Source organism: Apaloderma vittatum, unplaced genomic scaffold (genome assembly GCF_000703405.1).
Source record: "Apaloderma vittatum isolate BGI_N311 unplaced genomic scaffold, ASM70340v1 scaffold8266, whole genome shotgun sequence".
Classification (NCBI taxonomy): domain Eukaryota; kingdom Metazoa; phylum Chordata; class Aves; order Trogoniformes; family Trogonidae; genus Apaloderma; species Apaloderma vittatum.
This window is the reverse complement of record NW_009722263.1, coordinates 65,479-77,790: the sequence shown is the minus strand read 5'-3', so window position 1 is coordinate 77,790 and position 12,312 is coordinate 65,479. Positions and strand designations below refer to the sequence as shown.

General features: G+C 36.6%; 1 protein-coding gene across 1 annotated transcript in view; it reads right to left on the bottom strand.

Annotated features, from left to right (window-relative positions):
* Positions 1-4,222: 4,222 nt before the first annotated feature.
* Positions 4,223-12,312, bottom strand: part of LOC104269378 (aspartyl/asparaginyl beta-hydroxylase-like) — a gene marked incomplete at its 3' end in the record, with an annotated part of 60,862 nt that continues 52,772 nt past the window's right edge. The window contains exons 20-22 of the mRNA XM_009871713.1: positions 9,928-10,026; positions 9,195-9,284; positions 4,223-4,360 (exon numbers count right to left, since the gene is read on the bottom strand). Of these exons, the coding sequence (XP_009870015.1) occupies positions 4,223-4,360; positions 9,195-9,284; positions 9,928-10,026 (327 nt within the window). The remainder of the gene's footprint in view (positions 4,361-9,194; positions 9,285-9,927; positions 10,027-12,312) is intronic.

Genomic DNA, 12,312 nt, shown 5'->3' with positions numbered 1-12,312 from the left:
CTGCCGGCCAGGGTCAAACCACGACACTCTGCCTTGTACTTCATACATATCAAAACCATAAAATAGTAGGATTAAAATTTCTGTTCTCTGCTGCCTTAGGAGGTTACATTTATAAAAATCAGATAGATTAGAAAACCTTTTATTCTACCAATAACAAGTCAATTTAATGTTACAGAAATATAAACAAAAACCACACAGCGTAACAATGGATCGGATAAAAGTAACTTCCATTTCCCAGATCCTTATTTTGCTGACTAAACCTTATTTTAGGTGAGTAATTTTCATTTTCTTTTGTGCTCTTGAACAAAGCATTTCTGTAAGATATTTTTAATCAATTTCACACTGAAAACAAGCTAAGGTGTGTTCTCACATTATCTCTTTGTATGATGTGTGAAGCTAAGTAAAACTCCAAAGTCTGTATAATACAGATCAGATTAGGTGATATAAATGCCCTTTTTTAATCTTAAAACTCTGTACAGTTATTAGCCTCCCCATTTAAATTAAACAGTTGCATTTTCCTCTTGAGTTTTTTTCAATTAAAAGACAAGCTGATCCACAAAATAGGTGGTACAAAGGCTCAGCAAAGTCATGGCAAGAACATGCTGATTATATTACAGAGACTTACTCCCACTAGAACACTTATAGGTAGGCTAAGACTTATGGAAGTTAGGATTGCATTTCTGTTATTACAGTAATCTCTTCTTCTTCCTAGCACGTTTTCTCTCTTATCCATCAGTAAAGGGAGAGAGCACTTATTTTTCCTGGTGTGTTCACTTTATTCTCTCTCACTGATTAGTTTCTGTAATACTCATTTAACAGTTACTATTAATTAGAAATGGTTTTTTAAGAGTAACTTTGGAAAAGTGACTTCTCCAAAATGCAGGGTACAAAACAGACTGAGCAATTCCACTTAATCAGAGCTGAATGCCGGAACAGTGCTGGTACTGATTCAGCACTACCGTGTCTACAAAAAGAAATACAGAATCACAGAATCACAGAATGTTAGGGGTTGGAAGGGACCTCTGAAGATCATCTAGTCCAACCTTCATCCCAGCATACCTAACCACTACACCATAGCCTCAAGTGCTAGATCTACTTTTTTTTTAAACACCTCCAGGGTTGGTGACTCCACCACCTCCCTGGGCAGCCTGTACCAGCTTGAGTACCTGATTTTGCACTGGATGGAGAAGAAAAAGAAAAGAAGAGTTTACATTTACACTGGCCTCAATTTAAAGTGACCCAGATCCACAAAACTGGAAAACTTTAGAAGATGTTACAAGGGCTTCTCAGTTTCCTCAAATTCCTCCTACTCCTGTGCCTGAGAATAGGTGAGAGGGCGCATTCACCCATGCAGACAAGATGATGCATGAAGAGGTCTGGCATCCAAGGTGTTGCAGACAACAGCTGCTTTGTCATTTCTAATCCTTCACAAGTGCCATAGACTGAAAGGTAACCTACAAAGGTGGGTGTTTGTTCCTGCCTTTTAAGGCTTCTTCCCTGACACATTGGATAGAAAGTGATGTGAATATTTATCATTGATTTTGAACTAACTCCTGAATGGTGTTAGACATAATCTGCCCTGACATCAATATCATCTTTGTAATCTTGACAACCTGGACTCCATTACTACAAGCAATGGGTGACTCCTAGGCAGAAATGGAGAGCTTAAGCACAGCCTTGATTTCCCTGATTTTACAGGCTCTCAGGCATATTTTGAGTGGTAAGGACGCAAAACATCATTAAAAAATAATGACTAAGTCCCGAACTTAGACTCATGGCTCTTTTTTCAAGGGCTGGTATGTACATAAAAAAAATGTTAAATACGCTTATGCTCCACGACATGAAGAAATTAAAGCCTCAGGTTAAAGCAACAAATTTGTGTTGCATTTGGTGCAATATCCTCATTCCAAGTGAAAAATCAGGTGGCAACCAGCATTGGAGCATATGTACTTGTTTCCTAGCAGATGATTCACATAAAGCTCCATATGGCTTTTTAAATACAGTTCCTAACAATAACAGAAGTTACAATTGCTTTACATCTGGTAATAGTCTAGATTTTATTGGCAAAGACATTGCTATATTTAAACAGGGATTTCTTAATATTGGTTTATTTTTATGTGTAACTATTTTATTAAAATAATCCTTACTCTGTGCTGTCAAATCCTTTTCCTTGCACGGCCATAAACAAAACAGAGGTTAAGAGGTTATTACCCCTCTGTGAGGTGTAACTACTGACGACACATCCCTTTTAATCCATTGGACTACATAAACAAAAAATCATGGTAAGACTTCAATCTATTTCATTTTTGTTTCTGAAACACAGTAGAAGACTACTCAAAATCAGTAACTGTGTGTGTGCCAGGGCACGCTGACAACTTCCAATCACAGGCCAGTATTTTAAATCTTTCAAAATAAATTCCTTACACCCATTCGGCCATGCAGAGTGCTTGAACATCAGCACTTGTTTGCATCATCTCTGCTCTTTTCAACACAGGGCTCCTCTTAAAGCTCCATGCTTTAAATGTACATTTCAGTTTAATTTCTCTATTAAATATGAATGTTTAGCTATCACTAGCAAAAGCATTAAGCCCTAGTTGTCACTCTACAGAAAACATTATGGTTAAGTGCTGTACTTCCATTCTTTCTGTGCTTTTCTTGCTGCACTTGAAAATTTTAATTAATAAAATCTAAGTCATCAGAGAAAACTGACTATACAAGATCTTTTTTAATCAATCAGCTATTCACTGTAGTACATTATTGGCAAAGCATCTTCTGGGTCCTTTCCAAAAGTCAAAGGACACAACATGAGGAAAGGACAAAGTTACCTAGGTTGTTACCTACGTATTAATTTCAGACTAGCAAAAAGTCTCTAGGATCCAATGGCATTGGACCACTTTTATTGTGTTTTAAAATGAGCACCAGAATAGAAGAACAATGCTATACTGACACTTTACCAAATGATCCAGAGAACAATGCAATGATCCAGTCAGAACAGCCAAGGAAACCAAGGAAATACTGTCCCAAGGGAAGAGGACAAGTTTTTAAAGATAAACGTAAGGTTTCCTTTAGCTGAGCTCAAACAAGAAAGAAAGATTCTTGAATATCCAGATCCAAAGGCCTGATATACACTTTAGATCAGAAACATTAGCAGAACTTTCCTACATGAATCATTTGGCATGTCCTTCCTAAACTAAAGATTCGTATTTTCTGATTCCTGAGAAATCACGTCACCTTTCCTATTCTTTCAAGGCAACTACAAAAAACTTAAGCCTTAATGGGCTGCAGCTAGAGAGATGCAAAGATCCACTTCCCTTCAGCACAGTACCACTAACCAAGATTTACCACCATCAGACACGTACTGGTAAATGTTACTGACACATTCTCAGTCTTCCTAGCCTTACTTACGCTGCCATCAGAATCATAATAAGAGTAATCCTTCTATTTTTTTTTTTAATAAAATCATACTTTCATAATAGGTTTTTTAACATGTTATGTAACTATGAAGAAACAATCACTCTGAAAGAACTTATCTCTTGCAAATCAACGTATTTTTAAATTATTTGTGCAGAACAATTTTGCTAAAACCAAACCAATTAAAACATAGAGGGGAAAAAAGTTTCTTCCCCCTTTTTTATTTATTTTTAAAGGAATTATTATTAAAATTGTTAAAATCTAAAAAACCCATGCAATTCTGGAAACACGAAGTATTATTATGAATAATAACCAGACTATTTGCCTTACATTAAATAAAAATTAAACTTTAATGTACTTAAATTCTAAGTTGCTATTTTTTTTAAAATCCTTCACTGAGAACCTACACTTGTTTCTCTTATGCAATTAAAAGCTTCCAAAGAAGTCAGTAAATATTTCACAAGGGATGAAGGACACAGCCTTTTCTCACTAATTAAAAACTCACAATGGGTGTCCCAGCCATTTCAAAGTTTGTTGTCATTTTGCACTTGAGGCATTATGGTTGTCTACTATGCAAACTTTGTATTTGTTAATCATTTCAGCCATCCTGCCCTCATTCTCAATTTCGAAAATGCTTGAGCTCATTTCATAGTATCTGGGATAAATCCTGTGCTCAGTCTAAGACTGGTGTCTGGTATTCACAGGCAGTGACTCAGACCTTATATATAGATTACCATTTTCTCTGCCTAACACCTTAATTATAGTTGTTATAAAAAATAAACTCAAAGTATACACAAACAAACTGCCTTACCTTCACCAGTTCTGTATAACCAGTCTCTTTCGCTGTCCACCAAGGCTGAGCTTTCAGTCCCTTGACATTGTAGAGGGAGCGCTGCCAAACCGATGCAAAGTGACCTCTTTGGTATCCAAGTTCATACCACTTGTATGCCTAAAAAATTGCAGTTGTTAACGACCAAATTTGTATCAGCCAAGCTCCCACATTAAATATGAACATGTTTTTTTGGTAAGGTAACAGGCTGTCTCATTGGATGCCAGGGTTATTATAATACAAAGTAGCGACGATTGCTTTAAGAAAAAAAAAAAGCACAAAACCAAACAAAAACCAGATCCAAAAGGCTCCAGCTAACAACCGCAAAATAGCTCAGATGGCCAAGGCTGTCCAACTCAATATTAGCAAAATAGGATAATCTCACAACCATTCACACCAAATATGGGTCAGTTATCCAGGTGCTGTCCTTAGGCTTGAGAATCCAATTGTTTCTCATCTTGGTTAACCTTGTTTTCTCTGTTTCTATCTTCTACCTATGAATTAAATATGCCTGTCTTCTGCCACCAACCGAGACGCTGTGATGATAAAAACACTGTGATGATGAAAACACTGCGATGATGAAAACACTGCTTGCCTTTGTGGATCTAAATTGTTACTTAATTATCTAACACATACATGCACCTGAGTCTCTTCAAATATTTGTTGTCACACCAGAACTGATCACATGGTAGCAACCTACTGAGGTTAATAGCAGACCCTGCCTCACTCTCCCTTTCCAAAACTTCCTTCAAAACAGGGTCCTGCAAAATAAGGTCCTGCAAAGAAAGAAAATAGAGTGCTTGGAAAGTAAAGTTCCACCATGAGTAGCACTGCGATGAAGCGTATACAGACAAGGTTACATACAGCTGCCTCCTTCCTGCTAAGTACGGCTGCTACAGCTACAACATTTTAGACAATACCAAAAGGAAAAAAAAAAGAGTATGAGGGTATGATAGAACAGCTAAGTAGAGAGATATGAGGATTGTAAGTCCTGAAGTAGGGAGCAATTCCTGCCTTGAATAGAAACTATCCAAAATTCTCTTGGAGTCATGAACGGAATCTCACTCTAGCTACAACGCTTGAAATGGGAAATGGGTTTAAGTTGAAGGAGAATAGATTTAGATTGGACCTTAGGAAGAAATTCTTCAGTACGAGGGCGGCAAGACTTTGGAATAAATTGCCCAGAGAAGTTGTGGCTGTCCCTTCCCTGGAGGTGTTCAAGGCCAGGTTGGACAAAGCCTTGAGTAGCCTGATCTAGTTGAGAGGCGTCCCTGCCCATGACAGGGAGGCTGGATTAGATGATCTCTAAGGTCTTTTCCAACTTAGGCCATTCTATGATTCTATGATAAATTTGCTCCCAACCAAGGCTGCACCCTATCCAATTCTGATCCACCTAAGCATCCCTCATACAAACTTGGACCATGTTCTCACACTCCTTCATCCAACCTGATATTTATTTCTATCTCACTCTGTCTACATAAAACAGCCTATTAATTTCACTCTTGTGCTTCCAGTTAATAATACTTGCCCTACACTTTACCACTGGCTGCCTTCCCTGGTTGTACCCACCTCCTTGCCAAACTCTCAAAAAACCCAAACCCTCCACTTTTCTTTCCAGCAGGAGTACAGAAAATCTGGACAAGACAAACACTGTCTCCAGCAGCATTCTGGTATGGTAACTACTTTAATTGTTATTTGTTTTTCAAAGAGAGTAATTTCCTCTGTTTTAACTCATGAGCACATGACAGTTGTCCAATAATCTGCTCACAGTTGACATGAAGGCTGAAACAAAAGCCTTATTGAGTCTAAAATCACAGTATTAACTCTTAGGCTAAAGAATAATAATTTCATGCGTGGGGTCTAATGGAAAGCAAAACGTACAACCAAATAAACACATCTCCAGAAGAACAATTCCTGTCAGTCTATTATTTATGTTTACCTCGAAGCCAGTAAACTAGAAGGAAAACCAAAACTTTTCTGGACACAAATCAGCCATGAGAACAGTGTGTGACTTAAAAAGACTTACATAAAGCTACTAGAAACTCTTCATGTAATGGATTATTCTAAAAATTTACAGGTGTAGTATCAGAGATATTTTATTTCAGATATAAGTTAAGACTGACTTTGGGTGGTTTTCTTTTTCCAATTTTTACACAAGTCTCTATACTGTAACCATAGATTATTTTTGAGTCTATGTATTTTCTTCACGGTTTTAAAAAAATGCAGTTGTGGATCTTTATAACTTTCTTGAAATATGGAGAAAAGACTGCAATAGAATGCTGCTTTATATCTGAAGTACAGAAAAGCAATGGAGATGAACAGAATAACGGAAAAATATATACAATCTTTCATCTTTTCTCCCTAGAGAAGCTTTGTAAAATCATGTAGGGTCAAACAAACAAACAAAAAAAGGCATTACCTTTGGGCAACATACAGTATTATCTTTAAATTTTGATGTTATCTTGGTTAAGTCTCTGAAATTGAAGCATTATGATTTAGAATGTGTGTTCTCTGAGATGTAAGTTTTAATAGCAGTGGGATATCAATAGATTGTTCATGCTGACTTTAAACTGACTTAAACGATAAGGGGGATGAATTACTTGTTTCAGCCACTGACTGATGAGTATGAATGTTGCTGCTCTTTAAGATCCATCAGCTATAATCACCATGTATAATACTGTTAATCCTTATCTATGAGAAGAATTGTGCTACGAGGTTGCTTTAGATAACCTGGAGTAGGGTTAGGTGGCCCTGCTCATCCTTCCCAGTCCTGAATTTCCATGAGAAACCTTTCTTTCTGCATGCAGATCTTGGCAGCGGAAAGACTAAATAATGACCACTGTATTACTCAGAATAACTACAGCAGAATAGTTTCTTTTCCAGGAAAGTAATTGTCTGAGATGCACTCAGTTTACACATTCTGTGTGAAAAGCACCTAGTTCCATAATATCTTCCACAGTTCTAATCTATCTTTTTTTAGGTCAGTTTGTCATTTTACCAAATTATAGCTGGAAAGGACATACTCAGTGCTGTTTCCCTAATACCTACCAAGATCATATACATAATTCCTAATTTAGCTCTAATAGATGAATATCTACCTTCAACAAACCATCAGTGATAGTGATTTCACATGTTCTTTAAATATTGATCTGTTTCTTTGATTAAATCTTGAAGTACAGCAGGCCTAGCAAGGTCACTGAGAAAAATTTAGCTTAAGAGTCGACTTTCCACTGATAAATTTAAAAGTCTCCTCTATGCCAAGAAGTTCATTTGTTATTGGTTAAAACTTCTTCTACAGTAGATTTGACTGTTAACTTCATAAACATTAACACATAATTATCCGGAGGACTGGGATGCTATACATTTATTACTTCTGCGTGATATACACACCTGGACATGTTTCTACGTGACCTACTGTAGGTGATGCTACTCTGGCAGGGGGGCTGCACTAGATGATCTCTAGAGGTCCCTTCAAACCCCTGACATTCTGTGATTCTGTGACCTTTAGTCAAACATTGTAATGGGATGCTCTAGACTCAGTCATTCAACCCAGAATACCCCATAGAAGCATACAGGGATTTTCTTTTTGTTTTTATTTTGTTGAGGGAATAACAGAGTCAGACAGTGAGACCATGGGTGCCTAAGCAGAGGCTCTGTGTGTGTGTGTGTGTGTGTGTGTGTGTGTGTTTGTGTGTGTGCGCACACACCTGTGTGTGTGTTTACATACAGGATGAGATCAACTAATTCTCACTTTGCAAATGGACTTTTAGATTCAAAAACTTCACTGGAAGACTATTTTACTGTACTTTCAGAGAAGACAATCTCGCTTAAAAAAATACAGATATTATTACATTTCAGTGTATGTATAAGGTATCATAACAGAAGTTCCATGATTTATAAAACAAACAAAAAAAAGAAGAAAATTAACCTGAGGAACTAGGTTTAAGAAAGAACACTAACAGAGGCTTTATTACAGTCCACTTGTCTACTTTACAGTATTTTAGGTATCAATATTTCAGATCTATTACTAGGTAACTGATTTATCAAGCAGTTCCACTACGTTTTTTATTCTTAATCTTTTCACATTTCCCAGTCAGGAACCTGAGTAGGTTTTTCTGTTTGTTTTTAAATTCACACCCATAGTAAAGGTCATTACTAATAACAGTCTTCAATAAAAGCCCTTTGCTCTTCCACCATGGCAATAGTGCTAATTCACACATTTAAATTTGGCTTTTAGATTAAATTTTGTTTTAAACTAACAAATTGGAAACTCTTATGGTATTTAATTGCATATGTTTGCTTTTGTTGAGTCTGCAACAGATTTGTTGTACAAATCTCTACATTCATGACTTGTTTGCTACTTTAATTATTGAACAAATACCATAACTCACACTTTCAGTCCTCTCACGGTCGTGTATCACATACTTATTGGTGCTGAAGGTCACCTCAGGAAAGAAGGGAGGTTTACAAAACACTATTATATCAGACCTATGAGAGAACTTTTATACAGTGATATACATGTAATTGGTTTGGATTTTTTTAGCTAAGTTTTTGCTGGAAGTAGTAGGATCAGAAAACAGTCACTGGATATTTCAACAATGCTTGGTCCCTTGGTTCAGACTGCCCCATGCAAGCTTCAAAAGTTGATGTTAGTTCTAAAGCAAGGGATGCTGAGAGATTGTGTTGTCACACCAACAGCACATTTTTTGCTGTTGCTCATTCTGACGTCAACATACACATGCTGGATTCTTATTGCAACAGGACTCACAGAATCACAGAATGTCAGGGGTTGGAGGGGACCTCAAAAGATCATCTAGTCCAGCCCCTCGGCCAGAGCAGCATCACCTACAGGACTACTCATGTTTTCAACATTAAGCCTATGCTTTGAAGTTTTTCTGGATTCTGCAGTCTACCAGAGGTTTAGATTTAAAGCATGAACATGTTAAATGAGTACCTCTTCGTCTCCCATTCTCTGCAAGGCATCACCTAGATGAAAATAAAAGCGTCCATCATCCGTGCCAGGGTCACCAGACTCTAGTCCTTCCTTTAAAAAAAAAAAAAAATAAAGGAAAATTTTAATAAGTCTTTACAGGAGTTCATTTGATGCCAATTCTATGCAAGAGACAGGCTACAAAATTAGCTATAAAATAAAACCACCACGGTAACCCAGAACTTAGGTTGAATATTACAACATTTCAGTAAAAATCCATTGAGAAATGTTACCAGTTATCTAAATGTCATGACCCTCTCTCCTCAGTCCCTCCAAGACAGAGGGGTATTTAGAGATGGACACTTTTCCCAGACTCTATATACATATATAGGCATTTTAAAGCTGGATTAAGGTTTTATTTTGCGGTACTTCTTCCCAAAAACTCCTAAGTATATTCAAGTCCTCTGTTTTTTTCAAGAACCTTAAGTTTGCAGCAGGCTATCAAACTCAAAACAATCTGAATCTCACAGCTGTGTACTTAGGGTTAACCACTAATAAATACTTGATGTTTAAGAATTGATGAGTTTCAATGTATGAACTTGTTCCAGTTCACAGTCAGTGATACAGGAATACAACTCCAACATCTAGCTTAAACTATGATTTGTGATTAGTATGCTTCTACCTTCACATGTTTTATACATTGCAATTTTATTTTTTGCAGGTAAAATATTTACTGTAGGTGAGAAAAGAAAAATACCTTTAGATACGGTATGCTCTCTGCTATCTTGTTTTCTGCCTTCAGGATGAATCCATAATGTACTTTGGCAAAGCCATCATTTGGAGCCAGGCTTAGAACCTGTTTGAGATCAAATGAATTAAATACTCATGTATGGATATATGCAAATTAACAAACCTGTGCAAATATTACCATTTAGTGATGCACTGACATCTTCTTCCATCACTGACTCTCAGATAAATTCTTGGCTTGCTTGTACTATATTTTCACCTCTCACTTCTGTGCTTCCCCAGAGAAATCTATTACAAGCCAAACTTTAAAGTAGTGAGTACAGGTGAGTACAGGGACAGCTGTAGAAAAATATCAGTGTACAGAGGAGTGTCTCAAGGAAAGGAAGTGTAAAGCTAGCTGGCCTGACATGTGAGACATATACTCCTGACATTACTGAGATAATTTAAGTGTTTTTGATCTGCCTCAGCCAAGTGGAAAATTAGAGAATGTCTTGATCTACACTCCAGCTCCACACTTCTATGATGTATATATTCAATAACGTTTGTAGCTCTATGTGCTATCAATTGCATGGTCAAGTTAATCTGTTGTGATACCTCTTCCCTCCTTAAAATAATGGTGGAAGTCCTTATTAGGAGAGATCTTCAGTCTGTGAAGATCATAAAGAGTCTGGCAGTTGTGGAATTACAGAGGCTGATACCTGCTGAATATCTAACACAGACGCTAAATACAAAACAATGGTCAGATGAGCAATTTTTCTTGCCTAAATCTATTTTTGAAGCTACTAAACTTATGCCATGGATAAAATGTCTGCATACATTATAGCCATTTCCCTCTGCCTTTTCCAGTAACTGTCTAACCTAATTTTCAATCAAAATAATTACAACCAAAACCACTGCAAATTCTCTGGGACAATCTCTCTGCCCAGAGAACGTTACAGACCTTCTGTAATAACGTTCTCAAACCTTCTTACATACAAAGTACATCCTAGCAAAACCCAAATCAGTGCAATGTGGGTATAAAATGTTATGAGTTAACTATAGCAGGATTTCACTTCTTTTTTTGCAGGAACAACCAATTTGAGAATTTATCTGAAGTCCCAAATATGACACATTAGTAGCAAAAAGTGAACCCAGCAAGTCATAATAGGGATGATCCTTAGTATAACAATATGCTACCACCTTATGCATCTTATACCTTTTGACTACAGCATCTTCTGTATAATTATTTAGATCCAAGAATCTGTACCTGCAGGGTGAACAAAATGACTGGCAGAAATATTTATTAGCCATATAATTTTGTTACAGTTCCTATAACTATAGGATAAAGCCATCTGATTAATTAAGACAGAATAGAATTTTCTGTATTACGGTTCATTTAAACTATGCCAAGCTGCATTAAGGCATGATCTACATTCAGAGCCCCTAAAGAGAAGCAAAGAGATACAATCAGCAGAAATTACACTGGAAGTATTTAATGTAAATTGTATTACTCTGTTGCTGTTGCTGCATGCAATATTAATTATGTTTAGAAATAAGTTTTACTAAACTGCTCATAGCCTATTAAATATTAATCATGAATACAGAAATTAACCTCTGGGGCTATCAATGGCTAATTAGCCAGGGCAGAGAACTGTGTTAATATGGATATTCTGCTTTTGGTACCTGAGATAACTCAAGCGGAGCTGGCTTATGCGTGTCTGTACAATGCTGCACTGAGCCACGCAGACATGCCTCAGTATGGCAGCCAGAAAAAAGTGCTATTAGCAGAGTAACTGGTCTTATAAAGTTCTCTTCCACTGGATTTCACCATAATCTTTAAATCTTTGAAAACAAAAATAATTCTAGATTGTACTAGGACTACTTCTAACATTATGTTTTCTTTGACAATAAAAATAGCTCTGAATTCTACTAAGACTACTTTTAACTTTGTGTTTCCATGTCCCTAAATGCAATGTTCAAAAGAAAATGCTTTAATATTGGAGGCAAAACCGAAATCTTCTCCAGCTTGATATCACTTTCCATCTGTGGTTCAGCATGAATTCTGGCAAATGCACACTAGAAAAGTGCATTTTGTGGCAGACTATACAACACTACAGCTTTAAGTACAAAACTCTCGAAGTTCAGTTTTTGTACACATCATTTCTATAGCTAAAAGAAGGAATACATCCTATTTAAGACTTTTGAAATAAAAATGTGACTATAACACTTCAACAGCTGCTAAGACGTAACAAATTTGGAATGGAACATAAGAACTGAACAGAAAAAAAAAAAAAAGTAAATTGACTATTAAATGGAGACCAGGAAGTTTTCATTCATTATGATATTTTGGGCATCTAGCCAACTCCCTGGAGATGATGCAAGCTACAGTTAAGTCTTGTCTGAAATGGGATATGCT